Here is a 19,640-nt window from a genome sequence, read left to right on the forward strand (position 1 = left end):
ATATTGTTTGAATTGGTCTAGAAGTGTGCAATATTGCTTGTGGTATTTGCAGCTGGCCATCGTGAGTATCACAGTTGGTAGAACCGCCATCCTCCCAAAACCGGATGGAAAAGACTTGAGTTCCAGTCTCGTCGATGACATGAGGAATTGTTATGGGCCTTTTTTATAACGTGAATGAGTTAGTCGGTGTCAGGCGAGAGTAGCATGATTTTCTCTCCTGTAAACTCTGGTTTTCCGTCCAGCAAACCGCCCACAAAACACGCAATTTACAGACAGTATATACTGAACAATATGGCCTTATCGCTGATACTCCTAAAACCCTGCAACAACAACGTTAGCAGCTTCAGACTTGTCCGACGGATATATTTTGTAGGACTTCTGGTAAACACTACCTGAATTTCTGAAACTTTATCTGCAGGTACACTAATCCTACCTGCTCCTTTCTGGTGCAGCATACTGCCAGCTTCTTGAAACTGTTTCAACCAACGTCTCATTGATTGTTCCTTAGGTGAATCTTTCTGGAATTCCCGTTGAAAACGTCTCCTTACAGTCACTGGAGATTGTGTCTCACGACCACAACACTCACGATTCCTTCCTTGGGCACTGTCGCCATTTTAATGCTGTTCTGTGGCAATGGTTGCTGGGATCAAGACTGCCAACCGCATGAGAAAAAAATTATTGAGTTGCTTTGATAACTGCAGCAAACCATTCGAAGATATCTATTCATATTCATCTATTTATCTTCACCATGTTTCCGTCTGTCTGTCCACATGCAACAATTCGAATCGTACTGGACAAATTTTCATGAAATTTTATATTTGAGCCTTTCAAAAATAATTGGTGAGCCATTCTAAATTTCATTAAAATCGGATAAATTTAAATTCGACAATAAACAGAACGGCTAAGTTTAGAGAATTATTAAAGTTATAAATTTAATAATTAATAGGAGGAAATAACCATATTTACTTTTCATTTCTATTAATCATAGAAAAAAATTTAATTAATTAAAAAATATATAGACTGCGCCTGGAATGTAACGCACTACGTACATTAACTAACTTGTTTAAAAAATCCATTTAAGCCAGTAATTTAAATCTTATCCAGCCAGGTTAGATAAACTTAAACAATACAACATACTGTATTTATTATTTCAAATAATAATAATAATAACTAGGGGCTCCGTCCCCTGCTCGCCAACCCCCGCGCACGCTTTTCTACGTAATATGTAGAGGTATGCCAGAGTAAGTCAAATCTTTTCTACGTAAAAGACACGCCTGTTGAAACGCACTGATCGATATCTAATCTAATATATAAAAGAAAATAGAAAGTGTAAGAAAAAACTATAAAAAGTAAAATTGTGTGAATGTTGAGTGAATGAAAGTTATTATTAATTGCATGTTCTATCTTAGCCTCCTCACTGGACAGACTGATGGCTATGCAGGCCCTCAGGGGTCTCACGGTTATCCAAGCTGACACGATGCTGTAGCCCCCAGGGCAGTGTGGGACATAGCTGCAAAAAGCACGCTCCACCATAGGAATCTCTTTCCCTATGTTCTTTTATTCCTACCAGCTGGGGTGGTCGAGTCTCCTTCCCTAAATCCCCTTCCCTCCACCCTGTGTGGCCCCTACCTCCTTTTGCCTGGTGGTTCACCCCACCCGCTGGACCAGAATGGGCGTCCTGTACCACGGGTTCCCTTATAGTCCTCTCTTTTAGATCAGGCGAGTGCCTCAACACTGCCTCTCTGTTCTCTACCCCTTTTATCCCACCCTCTTTCTATCTTCCCATTATCTCCTTTCCAATAATTTTTTTTGGGCTCTCCTTGGATGCCTAAGCTGTCCCAGGGTTCACCTCGCAAGAGCTTTCTTCTCTCTTAATATGTCCTGGCTCGACTTCCCGTGGCGGTGACGAATACTGGGGTTGTTAGTGGTTCTCCACAGTCGCCCCCCCCACCAAGCTAAGAGCCTTTTGCTTTGGATTTCCATAATGCATGAGGAATATTATTGCGTCCGAAAGAGCAGAACTAAAATACTGAAATAATTATAAACTATACAAATATTTAAAATATTTCAAATAAACAATATTCAATAATACACAAAAACGTTACAATGGAACATAAAATGTTAGACAGGGAAGTGTGTGCACGAGATTGGTGAACGTTATGGAGGCAGTTATCAACAAATAACTGTATCTGTAGTAACGTAATTGCCTCGGTCTCTTCTCCCATTGGCTCGAATAAATATCACTAGGAGGAAAACTTTTTTTAATGTACAGAAACATAACAGACAAAGCCATAAGCACCCACGCAGTTCCATGCTATCGTCCTCTTTCAGGATTATAAAGTGGACAAACGCCGAGCTGCAGAAGATCATGAGAGGGACCATGACAACAATGATGAAGAGCTACCAAAGCCATCAGAAGGCGGCCACTGGGAGGCTGACCATAGCCCGGAAAGGAGGAAGGGATTTGACACATCTCATTAAACAACAGAATAAAGCGATTACAAACGTGAAGGATTACTTCCAGGAAAAACACTTAATCAATCTACCAGGCCATAAGAAAAACAAACAAAAGACACACATCACTCACTTAATCTCTACGATGAGTCACACCCACCCAAATGGAAGAAATGAAGAGAGAAATTGGAAAAAGAAGGCACTCCACGACAGGCATTACAGTGACCTCCATCAAGACTACAAACACCGAAGCATTAATACCCACCATTCAAGGTCAAGCAATGAACACCAGAAGCTACAAAAGCATTATTTTAGGGTCATCAGGTAATTCTTGCTTATGTTTTCATCTCCCATTAGAGAATATGGAAGTCAGCATTTAAGAACTAGAGTTGCATAGATGTTGTGGTTGTTTTTGGAGAGCAGAGTTTGTCCAATTGGAGAGTAGAATGTAGTGCGTGACCATCTACGAAACTGTTGATAGGTTTTCAAGTCAGTGGGTGATAGTAATTAATATATGGTAGGGAAAAAGTGAATGAAAGGTTCATGTACACCACTAGGAGTATAGTAAATAAATTTGATGTATTTGAAGGGCTGGTCAAGACATCAAAGGATATTGTTGGGGTATCAGAGACGTGGTGTCACACAGAACCCGCACACTAGCACGTTATCTGCCTTTGCCTGCCTAAGGCAAATACCGAGAAACCTTTGGCAAAGGCTGCAAAAAAAAAAAAAAAAAAAAACAGCAAAGAGTTCTTTGCTTATGTAAACTCTAGAAGGAAAGGGATGAATCAGATTGGTCCACTTGATATCAATGGTTCGACGATAATTAATCCTTTTCAGGTAGCTGACAAACTGAATGAGTACCTTGAATCTACATTTTCACATGAGGAATTCTGTAGGTAAGTGGAGGCCAGAAGTAAAACAAACTCTAACTGGGACCTAAATGATTTTGTAACAACTGAGAGGAAAGTGGAAGAGAAATTGTTGAAGCCAACCATAAGAAAGGCACCTGGGTGGAGAGGATCTATCCAATTATATTAAGGAAGACAGCAAATGAAGTAAGCAAATCCGCAGCCATAAATATGAGAGTATCCTTGGAGTCAGGGGGATCCCCACGGACTGGAGATGTGCAAAGGGATCCCCAATTCACAAAGGGGGATCAAAGGGTGACATGAGTAATTACAGGCCTGTTAATTTCACTTCTGTTCCGGAGAAATTAATGGAGTCACTGGTTAAAGGAGCATTGCAGGATCATCCAGACAAGACTGCAGTTATAGTTCAGACACATGTCTAAATGGGAGCAATATGGTATTAAGGGAAAGTTGCTGTTATGGATAAAGGAACAGTTCAGTAGGAGAATACAGAGAGTGGTAATCAATGAACACTGCTGCTCGTGGACTAATGTTATCAATGGAATCCCCCAGGATTCAGTGTTGAGCTCATTGTTGTTTTCTGTATTTATCAATGATATTGACGAAGGTATATCAGGGTTAATGTTCAATTTTGCAGATGATACAAAGTTTGGCAGGATTGTTAATGATAGTAATAACAGTGTGCTACTGCAACAGGATCTAAAAAGTTAGGCATATGGCAAACAAATGCAGAGAGTACTGCATATGGGTAGCAGTAACCCCAGAGTAACGTACCAACTGTGTACAACTACACTCAGGATAGTGAAGAATGAAAAAGAACTGGGCCAATTGTGCAGGCAGGTTTGAAAATCTCTGAGCGGTGCAGACAGGCTGCCTGAGCAGCTCATAGGATTTTATCAATGATATACAGGAATTTTGCTAACAGGGAAAACAAGGTTATTATTCCTTTGTATAAGGCAATGGTCAGGTCATTGAGTGCCGCATACAGGTCTGGAGGCCTCATTTTAGGAAGACTGTAGAACTGTTGGAACGAGTACAGAGCAGGACAAGGAGATTGATGAGGGGAATAAAAGAGTGTACGTACCAAGAAAGGCCAAAGTTCTGCAAATTGCAGCGCCTGGAGACTAGGCACCTGTAAGGTGATCTGATTAAGGTGTATAAGGCTTTGAATAGTTTGAACAAACTCAATGCTGAGGGATTTCTTCGTCTTGCTCAGATTATGCAGTGGGCAGAAATTCAAGTTGAGGAAGGACATTTGCAGAATAGATGTGCGGAAATTTGCCTTTAGCCAACGATTAGTTAGATGGTTGCTGGAATAAACTTCCATCTGTCGTTGTAGAAATTGATAGCTTAAAGAGATTAAAGGCAGGACCTTTTAACATTGGTTGGGGAATTAGACAATGGAGCCCCATCTAACATCAGCTGCACTTTTGTTAAGAGGACAGTGGTGTTTTGCTCCATTCTTTCCTCTGTTCAGATATGGATTGTGCATAGCAACACAGAATGGTTCAATTTTCCCAGCTTCTAGGGGGTGCCCAGATACTGTTATTAATATACAAAAAGAATCCAGGCACTTCCTGAGATTTGGGAAAATTGAACCACTGTCCTTAAAATGTAAATCACAAATTAACAACCATCACATTCGGTTTTTCTAATGTTGCAATTAATACTTCATCAAAATACTTACAATGAGGGCATTCGAGGCGCAGACACTGTGAAATCCCAGATAAAAGGCTTTGAAAGGTTGGTAAATGGCTTTGTTTAAGATCAACTCCATATACAACTGGACGTATTCTGAAAGGAAAAGGGAACTTCGACTGAGTTAAGAAATAGTAGCTCATAAAGTATACCAATCTATGAATCTGTATATCGTAAAACGAATCAATAGATTTATATAAGGACGCAGTGCCCGTGCTAATTTCATATCTGGACAAGTTGGGACATGTACAGATGACTAGTTGAGATGTATGCAAAACTTAGATTTCCTCGGGGAAGGCTTCCTCATAATTTTCAAAATGATGACAGAAGCTTATGGAGAGAATCCTGTCTCGGATTTTTCAGATCATTCTATAAATGATTCGAACAATTATTCAGGGATAATTGGAGATAAAGTGAGATAATTTGAGAGGAAGCCTTGAGAGGAAATTTATCTGATATCTTTTAGTTGATAGTTGTACAACCGAAAGATGGGTTGTAGCGATCAGAATTTCATTCTAATTCCTATTTGAAACTATTTGAAAACGTTGCTCTAAAGATAATAAAGTGGTGCCCTACCTGCTCTATTGGCATTCGTAACTGGAAGGTTTTCTCCATCCGTCTTTAAGATGTGAGTTTTTATTTCGCCAAATTCCTCCACTGATACCTATGAAATTATCAAAACATTCATATGATATCATCTGAACACTATTAAATTCTTCTAAACACTATTAAGTTATTCGATAAAAATTCAACCCATTTTACAAGAATCCTATTAAAATGTATTCCAGTTTGTTATACAATAAAGTTTTATTAAAAATAATTATAGAATTTCATTAGAACCATTATACAACTGCTAGAATTGTCCACATTTGAAGATCTGCATTTAATTTTGAGTATGTATGATGCAGCCCCACCTGGAGAAAAGTTATCGCCTATTATCTTCACCATGTCCGTCCGCATGTAACAACTGGAAAAAAACGAAGATGGACTGGACAAAGGCAAAAATCCTTAGACTACAAAACTATGTCAGTTTATAATCAACCTGAAAAGATTCTTAATTTCCAATAAAGATTTACACCGACAACTTATAAATTCAATTAACCAGGAGCTTATATCGAAAAACACTTAATATAGTGCTATTTCCTAACCCACTCGCTAGATGGCGCCACCACAGAGGGTACGTGTTTCGTTGTATGGCCTCAGTGGCTGATGCTCCTAAATCAAACACCCTCCACAATCAACCACCCTCTGGCTGAAGACAAATTTCCATAAACTATTATTCTTCAACTTGAATTTATGTCCTCTCATGTGCATAGTCTGAGCAAGAGGAACAACCCCATCAGTATTGAATTTTCTTGATCCACCAAAGCCTTAAACACCTCAATCAGATCCCTCGCGGGTTCCTAGTCTCCAGACGCTGCAATTTGCAGAACTGAAGCCTTTCTTGGTAAGAGCACCACTTTGTTTCCCTCACCAATCTCGTTTCCCTTCTCTGTACCGTTCCAGCAGCGTTAAAATGAGGCTTTCAGAGCTGTATGCAGTACTCAAGATGTGGCCTGACTATTACCTTAAAATGGAATAATCATGTGCTTATCCCTGCGAGCGAAATTCCTATCCATCGTTCACAAAATTCCATGAGTTGTCCTGGCAGCCTCTTTGCATGGCTCACAGAACTTAATATCTGACTGTAGAATTACCCCCAGGTCTTTTTAATTTTTCCAATACCCCGAGTAGTACCATACAGTTGGTACGTTAATCTAGGATTACTTCTACCTCCTAGACAGCACCTTGCATTCGGCAAACTTCAATTTCCATTTCTCAGCCCATCTTCCTAATTTGTCTAGATCTTGTTGCAGTAGATGTGATTAACTTCCACAACAATGGACTCAGCACTGACCTATAAGGGACCCAGCTAATAACATGAGTCCACGAAGAGCGGTGCCCATTGATAACCACTCTCCTTCTTCCACTCGACCACCCCTTTATCCATAGCAGTAACTTGCATTTAATGCGACATTGCTCCAGTTTGTCGAGCAGTCTTTTATGTGCAACAGTATCAAAAATATTTTGAAATCCAAGTATATGATGTCAAAATTGTTTTTTGCACCCAGCTTTGTTACTACATTGTAGTATCCAAACAGATTTATCATACAAGATCGCTTTAAACAAATGCAAGCTGTGACTGCAGTATAATCGCATTCCTATCTATATGGTCCTGCATTACTTCTTTAACCAATGGCTCAATGAGTTTCCCTGGAGCAGAAGTCAAGGTGATAGATCTGTAATTATTCTTGTCACCCTTAGATCTCCCTTTGTGAATTTCGGATACATTTGCACATCTCCAGTCCATAAAGATCTCCCCTGAATCCAGGAATGCTCTCATAATCATGGTCAAAGTTTTGCTTACCTCTTTTTCTGCATCCTTTTATATAACTGGATAGATTCCATCCACCCCAGATGTCTTTATCTTCAACAGTATTTCCTCCACAAATACTCTTGGTTACCACAAAATCATTCAGCTCCCCACCAGAATTTGACTCACTTCCCTAAAAATCTTTATGTATGAATGAGTAAAAATACCTATTCATTTTGCAGCGACCTGAGCAGGATTATCCACAATTAAACCTTTGATATCGAGTGGACCAATCTGATTGATCCCCTTCCTTGTAGTGTTTACATGAGTAAAGAAGTCTTTGTTGCTTTTCTTTCCAATCTTTTCCAGAGCTTTCCATAATCTGCTTTAGCTTGCCTAACTTCTTTTGTGACTTGATTGCAGATTATTTTATATCTACTGTACACATGTGTATCACCTGATAATTTATATGCATCCCACACATTTATGTGGCTGGAGTGCACACCATAATTGCAAAAGCAAAAGGGAAAATCTTAATCCTTTCAAAGAAGCAGTCAGCTTTTGCTTAAATTATAGGTTTCTTAAGAAACAACTGCACTTTTAGTGAATTTTTCTTTGGACTTTACGTTCTACCGAGAGTTGTTGTTAATTATGCAAGAAATTGTCTAAGAGACCACATTGTGAATTCTACTACATTCACCAGATGGTACCACCAAATTACCAGTCGCTTTCAAATGTTATCAGTAGAAAACGCAACATTGTATAATGCATTCTTGGTCCAATTTATTATGAATCCAATTTATCGAATAATTAGGGTTGTCCCCATGAGTAGCAATTATAACCGAAACGCGACATGGATTGTTTTCCAAGTCCGTTCTGCATTCCAGATCGAGTTTAGTCTACTCTGCCATTAAGATGGCTTCATGTTCAAGAAAAATAGGAGCGAAGGCCAGTTTATTCTAACTGCATGTTCCAAAGATTTTCAAGAGAAGTGAGCTCCGTGGAGTGGTAAGGCCAAAAAAGATTATGAAAATGTGTTCCATCACCCCGAATCCAACATGATCTCACCTTAACGATTGATGACGTATCATCTTGAAGCATGCCGTCCAAAAACGATGGTATTAGCAGAAGCACCTGTTAACCAAGAAGTCCCAAGAACACTCGTGAAGTGTTCATTCATGCACAAGAAATAAAGGATCCAATGTATACCACAAAAATGATTCTGAGATCATTGAAACTTGAGCAGCGGAAGTGGTATATGATGGTTCACAGCTTTATGGGGTTCATAAGGGAGTAGTGGAGTCTTCAACTGATATTGAGGTATAGATTGTGCTCGATGAAGGAAGCCTCAAAATAATCCATCTTTTTGCACTTTGTCTTTAAATTGCGTGTGTTGATCGATTTTCTGTTTGCTGGGCGAAAAACCATAGTTTCCGGGAGAAAAAGCCATGCTACCCTCTCCTAAGACCGATTAACTCAGCCACTTTGTGAAAAAGGCCCATAAAAATTCCTCACGTCATTCAAACTCAGGTGTTTTCCACCCGGTGAGGGGAGTATGGTGATTATATCAACTGTGCTACCCACGAGGGTTCCATATCATCTGTTTCCAAATCCAAATGTACATGATATCTTATTTAGGGCCATAAAGTGGATGCATGAATTTGACACTTACTTGTAAATTCATACAAAAGTCTTCTTCGACATTTCCTTCGTAAGCCAAGAGTTCACGCAGTCCAACTGCCACATCCTGTAAATAAAAAAAAATAGTTTATTAAGCCAGACTTTTTAAGTTTCACTATTACCAGTACTCCATACTGACTATGAGGATATTTATTGGATTATTGAATAAAATAACTGGAATCCTACCGGCATTACTTCAGCAAAGTCATCCATGTTGAATTTGCAAACTCCAACCGATGCATTCTGAAGGTTTTGTGGAACTACCGGCGGACTGAGGAGTTTCTTGTAACACGCAGTTGGGAAATGAAGATCCAAGATGATGGAGTTGTAAACAGCGAGGCCCATAAGCTGTGAATAGTTAAGAGGAACCTATGATAACTATTGAAAAAACATCATACTATCAGCAATTAATGATAATTCTCCATTCGCTTTTCTTAAATCTAAACTAATTTTCTTAAGTACGACTCTTTCTTGTTTAATTCTACACTGTCCTACCATTATTCGGACACCATTCCATTGATAGTTGATCACATCCTACCAATGCACCACGTGTCAGACACTTAACAGATAAGATCCTTAGATCGAAGATTGGTGATGATCAGCATATGGATGCGGACTGGTGCTAAAACCGTTGAGAAACGACCCGGAAAACCTGTGAAGCTGATGGAACTCAAGAGAAGAGCCCTGCAAAGAATCCTCCACTCGCAAGGCAAGTCGACGTTGCTGCAGCACACACAGACGTTCAACGAGTTTATTGCGATGCATATCAGTAGCAGTACTGTGTACAGGAGGCAGCATGATATGGGTCATCACAGTCACCATGGTTATGTACAGCTGTCCACGAGCCTGTAATCACTCCCAACTAATGCCAGACGCCGTCTAACTTGGTATAAGGCAAGTCGTTCTTGGACCGTAGACAAATGGAAGCAGTGCTTTGGAGTGAAGTCACAGTACATGGTCTACCAGTCTGACGGTGGTATTGGGTGTGGCAGATGCTCGGAGAAAGCTACCTGCCAGACTATATCGTCCCGGCAATGAAGTTTGGTGGGAGTAGCGTGATGTTCTGGGGCTAATTTTTCTGGGTTGGCTTGGACCATTAGTTGTTTTACACAAAACTACGAATGCTGAGAGGAGGGACTGCCAAAAAAAACAGGGCTGAACTGGTCGCTACTTGAAGGCCGAATGGCAAAAAATATCGAAGGACATTGACAAAAACTTGACAAAAAAGGCTTTAGCATAATTATTAGTTTTCCTTTAAATAAAGGTTATTTGTGGATATTAAATTGTCCGCATATTTATGGTAGGGCAGTGTATGCAGAAAATCAGCCAATAAAAAAGGATACAACTCCGATCAGATTATATTCTCTGAGGTTTCCTGATTGACACGTGCTGAACCAATAACATCTCGATTTGTTGTGGTAGACAAACATACCTAGAAAACAAAAGCAAAATATAAAGACTAGAGTGTAAGAAACTTCTAGAAATTATCAAGATGTATCTCATTTTCTTTCTTAAAGAGTGAGAAAACTTCCTTAAGAAAAATCATATATATGTGATTCCTTGTGATTAATTATACCAAAATGTTTGAATAATAAGATGATCAACAAAAGGAACATGGACTAAACATCTCTAACTCACCATAATCGGGATCAAAAATCTGTTTGATCAGAAGGAGAAACCATTCTTTTGTGAGTCCTCCCATATCTAAGCCGGGTTCTCCCACAAATGTCACCTTTAACTTTTTTTTCAGATCGGACTGTTTCCTTGCAATCTAAAGTAAATTTAAAGGAAGAAATCTGAAATTTTAGATTCATTTGACTCACTAACTAACCAAAAAGTTGGAATTCAGAAAAATTATCAGATCAGAATCTTCTGGTTAGTTTCTACTTTAAAATTATTCTCTTATAAACTTTAAAGGATTCTTGAATTCGTTTCTATAATGAAACTATTTATAATGTGGTTATGACAAAATGTACCTATCAGATGGAAAAGGAATGAATATCCCAGAAAATCGAGCATCGTTCAGTAATCATATTTTTGACCAAAGAGAACAGAAATGGTAAAGAAATCCATGAAAGAATGACTACAGGAAGCACAAGAGATCTCCAACCCCCTAAAAGGTTTCCAACACAACTATTAGCTGGAAATGTGTTGGCCTCAATTTTCTGGGATACAAAAGGATTGTTGTTAATTGATTACCTTGCACTTAAAACTACAATAAAATAACTGAGAAATATTATACCAGCCTTATGCCAAAGGTAAAAGCTGCAATTTGGACAAAATGAAGAGAAAAGTTGGGTCATCAGGTCTTGCTTCTCTATGAATGCAACCGTGTACAAAGCCCGGGCTGCACCACATTATTCATGAATGGGATTTGAACAATTAAACCATCCCATATACAAATCATACCTGGTCCCAAGAGATTATTATTTGTTCAGAAGCCACTTGTCTCATTCGATATTTTAATTTCCAAACTGTAGAATTTTTTGAAGGATTAAACTCTTTGAAGATTAAATACAATAAGTGTATTGAACTTTGAGGGGAATACGTCGAAAGTTAAAAAATATATGTATAATTGTATACATCTCAATACACGTCAGTTTCTCACTCCTAAATACACGTCGGTTTCACACTAATGTCGATGTCCGTCCCTTCAAATCATGTCCATCTCCCTTTGGCCCCTATAACACACTTCATTCATTTGGGTAGGCTGTCCACGAACGATCGTCTCCAGCGGGTATAGTCCTCCATTCTTCCTGCAGAACAATGGTCAGCTAAACTATAGTGGTCTGAGTCTCACTCAACGTTTTTGTTCATCCAACAGGAGTTCCAATTGCTGACACAGATAGTCGGCCATTTCTATCATTTCGTTTTTATTAGCACAGACACTGTCTGTGCTAATAAAAATGAAAAAATGCTAAAGGACTGCTATATCGTAAGAATTGTCCAAAATATTAAGGTGAAAAGAAATTGTCAGTTAGAGCCACCCGAGAACGAACTCATCTACTCATGTGTAGCATGTCTATAACCAGTATGTATTCTGTGGTAGGGTTTTCCTGTTTTGGTGGACGAAAAAACCGAGTTTCCGTTGGGAAAATCTTGTTACTCTCTCCTGAGACCAGTTAACCCATGAAAGCTCTTCCATGAAAGCCAAGGCTGTAGATCTCCATATGTGGTGTGTTCGTATAGATGTAAATCTGGTTGGTTCCATAATATCCAGTTTGATGTTTTGCAGGGATGTCTAAGGAGATTTTCGTACTACCCCTACCCTCTAATCACAAGGAGTGGGCTTCCTTGGTCCTCCTTGAGATTGATGAACGGTGGATAGTGGTGCCAACACGCTTCCATTTCAAGATAACGTTACTGACGTTAGACTTTGAATGGTGTAGGCTATTTCCAATTGCACAAATAGACAAGCGAGCAATGTGACATTCGACATTCAAATGGAGTTGTTGGAAATTGAATATTCCATTGTGGGGTGGTTGGACAGGATGAAAACTACCGATTCACCAACTATAGATCAATATTGCATGCTAGCTGAGCATTACCCGATGGATGGACAAAATATTCGTGAGATTACCTACCAACTTTGCCAAATATCTAACCAATAGAATGGATTTCCAAAACTCAGCGAAATTAATCCAAACTCAACAGCCTTCAGGTTAACACTTATCAATCTTGCCTACCTTAGAGACATGTTCTCAACCAGATATTTCAATACTCCAGAAATTGATCGCGACAAGTTAATTAATAACAAAAAGTAGAGCAAGCGAATTCTGGAAGATTTGTGTCCCAATATCAACTTACTATAGTAAGGTGTCACTAATTACCCTTCCAGCTCATTTAGATCGAATCCAAAGAGAGAAAAGCTAAAGTTAGGCAATTTGACATCTGACCTAATGGTAGATTAATACGAAGCTTACTGGAATAAACGTACACACGTACCTCGTTAAGGGAATCAGACACCAGGTGGGACCTGCGGACATTGAGATTTAAGAAGAACACGTCAATATCCGGGCTCTGTTGATGGAGGGCTCTGTTCAGGAGGCTTCTCTAAAAGAAAAATCATTTTGACTGTCGTACATATATAAATATAGATTGATCCAAAATGCAGTAGGTGTATAAATATAAATACTTACTCTTGCGTTGAGTATCATTTGTTGTTCGGAATCCCTCTGTAGAACCATTTTTTTGGCCACAATGCTCAAAATGAAAGGATACTGGCAGTAGGAAAACCTATCGAAACAAATAGGATTTAGTAATTCTAAAGGGAAAAAATAGGATTTATTATTCAAGCTTAAAACTATTAACAGACTAGTAAACAAAAGATTGATAAACATTGTACAATAGAGAAGATTCCATTTTGAAGTTTCCCTTTTAATACTTTTATTGAACGTAGTTACCAAAACGTTATCTTCGACATAGTGGCGCCCCTCTGGGCAGGATTTGTCTGATATGAACTAAGTCCACTTTGCTTTTTTCTGGCTTACTCATATGGAAACACGCAAACTAACATTAATGGAAAGAGGGGAGATATCTTCCTTAAACACTCTCCTGTTTACGTGTTTTCGTGACAGAAGCACTTTCACCATGGCCTCTACTTCGTGCTAATTACTGTTAAGAAAGAAAGTGGCAAAGCTTTTAGAATATTTAAATTCAAAAACCACAAATTACTAAACATTGGCTTGACATTTTAATAATAAATCTTTATTATCGTAGAGGTTATAATAATGGAGATTTGACACGCAGGCCAGGAGTTATAAAACCTCTTAAAAGACATTTATAAACATACTGGACAGACTATTACAAACCTTGACTCAGTATGAGATGGGTCTAACTAATAACAAACTGGAGCAACACTGATTCCAACGAATTTTTTGGGCTATAGTGTAGCCAAACATTTCATTCACAGATATTTGTTGGGTAGAGAGAGAGAGAGAGAACTGGAATTGAAAGTGATCATCATCTCGTATTGGGCAATTAAAAAATAATTGTTACTAAAAGGGGGACATCAGGAATCCCACTTAATAGTTAAGCTGGATTCCTAATGTGAATTCGACTTTTGGTAAAAAAATGGACAAAATTAGTAATACAAAAAATTACAAAAGTTGGAAGATACGATAGAATGTAGACCAGTAGTTCCCAATTTGTGGGCCGGAGTCCTTAAAGGGGCCCTCAAATCCATGACAATAGATTGGATTCGAGAACCCACAAAGACAAGGACCTAGGTGAATAAATAACGTCTTTCACGGTAGCCCTCGTGGGTAGCACAGTTTGTAGGATCGTCGTCCTCCCCACACCGGGTGGAAAAGACTTGAGTGCGAGTCCCGTCAATGATGTGAGGAATTTTTATGGTCCTTTTTCACAACGTGGCTGAGTTAGTCGGTCTCAGGCGAGGTTCGCATGGTTTTTCCTCTCGTAAACGGGGGTTTTTCATCCAGCAAACAGAAAATCGGCCACAGAACCTACGCAATTTACAGACAGTATACTTGGAACAACATGGCTTTAGTCCCTGATGCTCCTAAAACCCCACTACAACAATTTTCACATGTACTACTGTTTTAATAAAATAAAAATTCGCTTAAATACGTTACTGGATTCATAGAATCTTATGGTCATTAATATTTTCTCAGTCAGTAGATACTAAAAGTACTGCGGGGGCCTGTGAAATTTTCTGACGTTAAAATGGAGCCTTTTTACACAAAAAGGTTGAGATTCATTTGAATTCGATTGTGCTCTGCACTTCGAATTGGATCGCACGTGACTGCTAACTGCGGCTAACAATTGTAATAGTTGCATACAAAGGATGGGAGATTTGGTAACCAGAGAACTGGTGGTTCAGAAGAATCCCTTTGAGCTATCATAGAGACGTGTACACTCGGTGGGTATAAACGATTTGGATGATGGTGATGTTGATGATGTAATGAATATGGTGCCACTTACTTGTGATGTTTGGATGGATTTTGCCAACGGTAGTACTCTGCCATTAAGTTGATATGATCCAGGGCACTATTGTAGAACTCCGTATAAGGAATGGGATTTGGAGTACTTCGGTTGTTAGCGGTGTCTTAAAGAAAGAAAAGGTTTCATTTATTTCTTAATGTGAAATAAAAGGAAGTACGTTGTGCTCAAAAGTTAAGGAACCAACACCAAAAACCGAATATATTTTTAAACTCAAATAAAAATGGAACCGAATATTTGCCATTTGAAAAACAAAATAATTTCTGTCTAACCCCATTAAAAAAAACCACAAAGACGCTATCTGAATGATTCTTTGGAAATAACAGGGCAAAGAGTTTCTGCAAGGATCCTTGTGGCTATAAAGTATCAGCATAAGATCCGTGATCATTATGTTCGTCCTTCTGTAAGAGTAATTGGATACCTGTGTTTTGTTCGTCAACCTTTTGAGCACTAGCGTAGTTTCAGAAATACTTGTAAGCTTTTTTAAATGAATGAAACATTTTCAAAGAAATTTTTCAAATTCAAAATTCTAATGCAGAGTGTTTATTAAGAAAAATTTTAATTTTAAGTTGAAATGGGTTCTTTACTTACTGATAAGAGCCAGTATCCTGGTGGCACACGGTATCCACCAACGACTTTTGCTGATGGAAGGCAGTTTGTGGCCATTGGCTGGAGGGAACTCGCGTATAGTCACGAACTGTAAAATCCGCTTCACTAACTGCCGTAATCTATCTTGGTCAGACCTGCAGAAATAGAAGTTTAGATACGTTTCAATAAGATCAGCCTAAAATATTTCATTTACAGGTACACTCACCGGCCAAAAATTAAAAACCTATAAAAGCACGGGTTACAACCACATCATTTCATTCCCTAGTGGTATCATGGTATGGAATGGTATGTTCTTTTAGAACGAATTCGGTCAGATCATACCATTAGAAGGTCGTGTTACGTCCAATGAACTCCTTTCAATGAAATCTTTCTGTCGCATCAGACCCTCTTCACCCCCTACAATGCTTCCTTTTAAGAATCCATCCGATTGCGATGGATTCTTTTAATGCGACAACTCAACTAACCACCATTTAAAAATTGTATGTGAATGATTCAAGGAACATTCCGAATATTTCCAACCAGATTTAGCTGAGAATGTTTGGGCTGTGATCAGTAGAGAACTGTTTGCCACAATTCTCTATGGACCACAATACAACTGACAAATATCCTGATGGAAGAATAGTCAAATCTGGAACTCCACTTCCTCAGATATTAAATAAAGGTTTCTAATTTTGGGCATTGGTGTCACATGTATTACAGCAGCATGCGTTGGTCCTAGCTGACGCAAGACTTGTATTTACCATCTCACATTGATGGGCATTAATGTCAAGCGCGTTAACACGTTACTCAGTTTTTAACATTCAGAACTGATAGGTCCTATAACTTCTGTTTAGAAAGCAAGAAGACAACGTTGCTGGTTAGTGATTCCCAAATATGGTATGAATTAAATTCCTAATAAATATATGAAATTTTTGCGAGTGAGGGTGGTGGACTTTTGGAATTAACCAAGTCCAAAAGTAATATCAATATTAACATGAATACATTCTGCTGGTTGGATCATGGATCATGTGAGTCATGATCCATGATGAAACCGCTATTAATACACTTAATTGCAGAGATTAATTAGGAACAAATCTTACCTGGCGAACCAATGGATTAGAAGTTGGTGGTCGCCACTACTTAGACCAACTATCCTCCTTAAGAGATGTGCAAAAACTGTATATGATGCCTGGTTACTGAATAAGGGGTTCTGTGAAAATAAGAAACCACATCTATATTAAAATTTTAACGCAAAAAATATTCCCTTTGAAATATATACGCTTTCAAAATTAATTTAAAAAATTCCAAGCTTACTTGTAAAAGAGCGAAAAGCGATCTTGTTTCATCTTTAACTTTCAATCTGCAGTGGAAAAGTAAAGTATTAATCGATAATTAAATTGTCTTATAGAACCCAATTCAAATAATAAAGTTTTACAAAGTTAAATTCAGCATCTGTGAACTTTCTATAGAGAGAAAGAGAGAAATGGTTATTTCTCACAGATATTAAACATAGAATGTGATGAAATGTTTTTTTTTTAAAGAGAGAAATCATAATTACCTGATACTTGTAGAAAGAAGACCTCCTATCATTGATTTTAGAACGGCTTTGCTAATATAGGAAGGCTGGAAGAGAAACACCCCAGTTTTATGAAGTACATAAAAAAATTGTTTTATTTTCAAAATAATTTAAAAACGAATGATTAAAAATAATACACAGAACTCACAAGTTCTGATAGCGCATCGTAGCTGGCATTAAGCAGGTCCATTTTGAGTCCAGGATCGTCGATCTTGGCACCCTCTTCTTCTGGGTTTTCCTGAAACAAATGTCCACATTAAAAATAAACTGCTTTGGTTAACTATAGACGTTAAGTTAAAGAGTAACTATGTTGTGTAAGGCTGATCAGTTCTGAGAAAAGTGTGATGGAACTTGCACAATTACACCCAGGTCTTTTTCATTCTTCTCCACTATCCTGAGTGTGGTACCATACAGTTAGTATTCGTATTAGTGGAAAATAATGCAAGAAAGCAAGCTTCTAGAGAATCGGCCAAGAAAAAAAAAGTACCCACCTCATTCGCCCATCCCCTCCAAGAATCTGTCTACTTCTTCCTTGAATTCATTCAACCTACCCACTTCCACAATAGATGGAAGTTTGTTCCAACATTCAACCATCTGCTGGCTGAAGCTTATCTATCATGCAACCATCCTTCCTCAATTTGAATTTATGCCCCCTCATGTGTGTAGTCTCAGCAAGAGGAAGGATGCCATCAACATTCAGTTGGTACGTTAATCTGGGATTACTGCTACTCGTATGAAGTACCTTGCATTTATCAATGTTAAACTTCCATTACTATTTCTCAGTCCATCTGCCTAACCTCTCTAGGTCTTGTTGCAGTAGCATACGCTGATTACTGTCATTAACCACTCTGCCAATCTTATTATCATCGGAAAACTTGGCCATTAAACTTGATATGCCTTCATCAATATCGTTAAAATATATTAAAATCGTAAGGAGTCCAGCAATGAACCCTGAGGGGCTCCACTAAAAAGATTAGCCCACGAAGAGCAGTTTTAAAATTTTCATCTAAATTTCAGCTAAATTAAAATAAGTTAATAGATAAAATTAATTTAAAACTAAATTAAAATATATTTTAAATAAAATTAAAATGTGATAAAATTAAATTGAAATATTTTGATTTTATTTGACTTTTAATGCATCCAGCTCTGGTTGGACTATTTTAGCTTTTTGATGGAGTTCTTCGCTAGTCCTGGTATCGATCTGAAGTTCAGAGAACTCAAAACAAAAAAACGAATATTGAGAAATAATGAGAAAATTGCTCCACACATTTCTAAGAAATGAGAAACACGAAGACTACAGACTGTCACATCCGCCTTTCCAAGTTCCACCTGCTCGGAAGGTTAATAATCGAGTCTTTTTTTAAATTATAGCACATTGAACCGAGGTGAATGGTACACGCGAGAAAATAGGTTCCTTTCGAAAGAAAATTCCAAGAAGAAAATTATTATTGGAGAATATTTTTTATTATTCTTACTCCACTGTTTCTCTCTCCCTAAAACCTCCCTTTTCTTTCTGACTTCCCAGCATACATCACGCGATTTTAATCATATCTTCCATTGCGATATTTTTCTCCACGCCTCTTCATCTGAACAACTACAGAATTCCACATCAGAGATATTACCATTTTTTACATCAAGTTTGTTCGCCTTCACTGAGTCATCGGTACACTGAGCGGTCACTTTATTAGGTGCACCTACTTTTTCATAAAGTATAGCGATTTTTCAATAAAAGCATCATATTTTTCATACTGTTCTGTATAAATCAGGTGGACAGACAAGTAGGGACATTGTCTAGGTGCCCTCGTGGGTAGCACAGCTGGTAGAATCTTCGTCCTCCCCACACAGGGTGGAAAAGACAGGTTCGAGACGAAGACGAAGGTAGGAATTTTTATGGGCCTTTTTCACAACGTGGCAGAGTTAATCGGTCTCAGGGGAGGGTAGCGTGGTTTTTTCTTCCGGAAACTCAGGTTTTTCGTCCAGCAAACAGAAAATCGACCACAGAACACGCAATATGTTCTTAGTTGCTGATGATCCTAATTTGCGATTAAGTGCAAAAAGTTACATGAAAGATGACGTGGTAGTCGATGGCAGATGCACAGGTATGAGTATTTCGAAAACTGCATCTTTTTCCATCTATGAATATCCTGGTCCCATAGATAAATAACATCCGCGAAACACCAAACCGTACAGCGAACAGCGAGCTTGTGGTCTGAAACAGCTCATTGATGAGAGAGGGGCCTACGGTGACTAACAAGACTTGTACAAGGTCAGTCAAATAACAACCCAGTATAATAGTCATAACCAAAGAGGGACCGCAACTAGTCGATCTTTTCACGGATGGACTATTGCCGGTGACGAATCTGGTTCCACTCCTGTTAGCAAAACACAAGGAGGTAAGGTTTCAGTGGGCTCAGTACAAAGACACTGGACAGTGAAGGATTGGAAAAACGTTGCCTGG

General features: G+C 38.5%; 1 protein-coding gene across 1 annotated transcript in view; it reads right to left on the reverse strand.

Annotated features, from left to right (window-relative positions):
- Window positions 1–19,640, reverse strand: part of LOC150077891 (putative E3 ubiquitin-protein ligase HECTD2) — a 67,357-nt gene that overhangs the window by 4,545 nt on the left and 43,172 nt on the right. Inside the window, exons 4-17 of the mRNA XM_090385510.1 lie at window positions 17,331–17,420; window positions 17,165–17,229; window positions 16,921–16,966; window positions 16,707–16,816; window positions 15,610–15,761; window positions 15,001–15,124; window positions 13,197–13,293; window positions 13,003–13,110; window positions 10,696–10,828; window positions 10,401–10,489; window positions 9,244–9,405; window positions 9,050–9,124; window positions 5,601–5,688; window positions 5,014–5,120 (exon numbers count right to left, since the gene is read on the reverse strand). Of these exons, the coding sequence (XP_090241636.1) occupies window positions 5,014–5,120; window positions 5,601–5,688; window positions 9,050–9,124; window positions 9,244–9,405; window positions 10,401–10,489; window positions 10,696–10,828; window positions 13,003–13,110; window positions 13,197–13,293; window positions 15,001–15,124; window positions 15,610–15,761; window positions 16,707–16,816; window positions 16,921–16,966; window positions 17,165–17,229; window positions 17,331–17,420 (1,446 nt within the window). The remainder of the gene's footprint in view (window positions 1–5,013; window positions 5,121–5,600; window positions 5,689–9,049; window positions 9,125–9,243; window positions 9,406–10,400; window positions 10,490–10,695; window positions 10,829–13,002; window positions 13,111–13,196; window positions 13,294–15,000; window positions 15,125–15,609; window positions 15,762–16,706; window positions 16,817–16,920; window positions 16,967–17,164; window positions 17,230–17,330; window positions 17,421–19,640) is intronic.

This window comes from Mastigoproctus giganteus, chromosome 11, assembly GCF_048544385.1.
Source record: "Mastigoproctus giganteus isolate SK-2022 chromosome 11, ASM4854438v1, whole genome shotgun sequence".
Taxonomy (NCBI): domain Eukaryota; kingdom Metazoa; phylum Arthropoda; class Arachnida; order Uropygi; family Thelyphonidae; genus Mastigoproctus; species Mastigoproctus giganteus.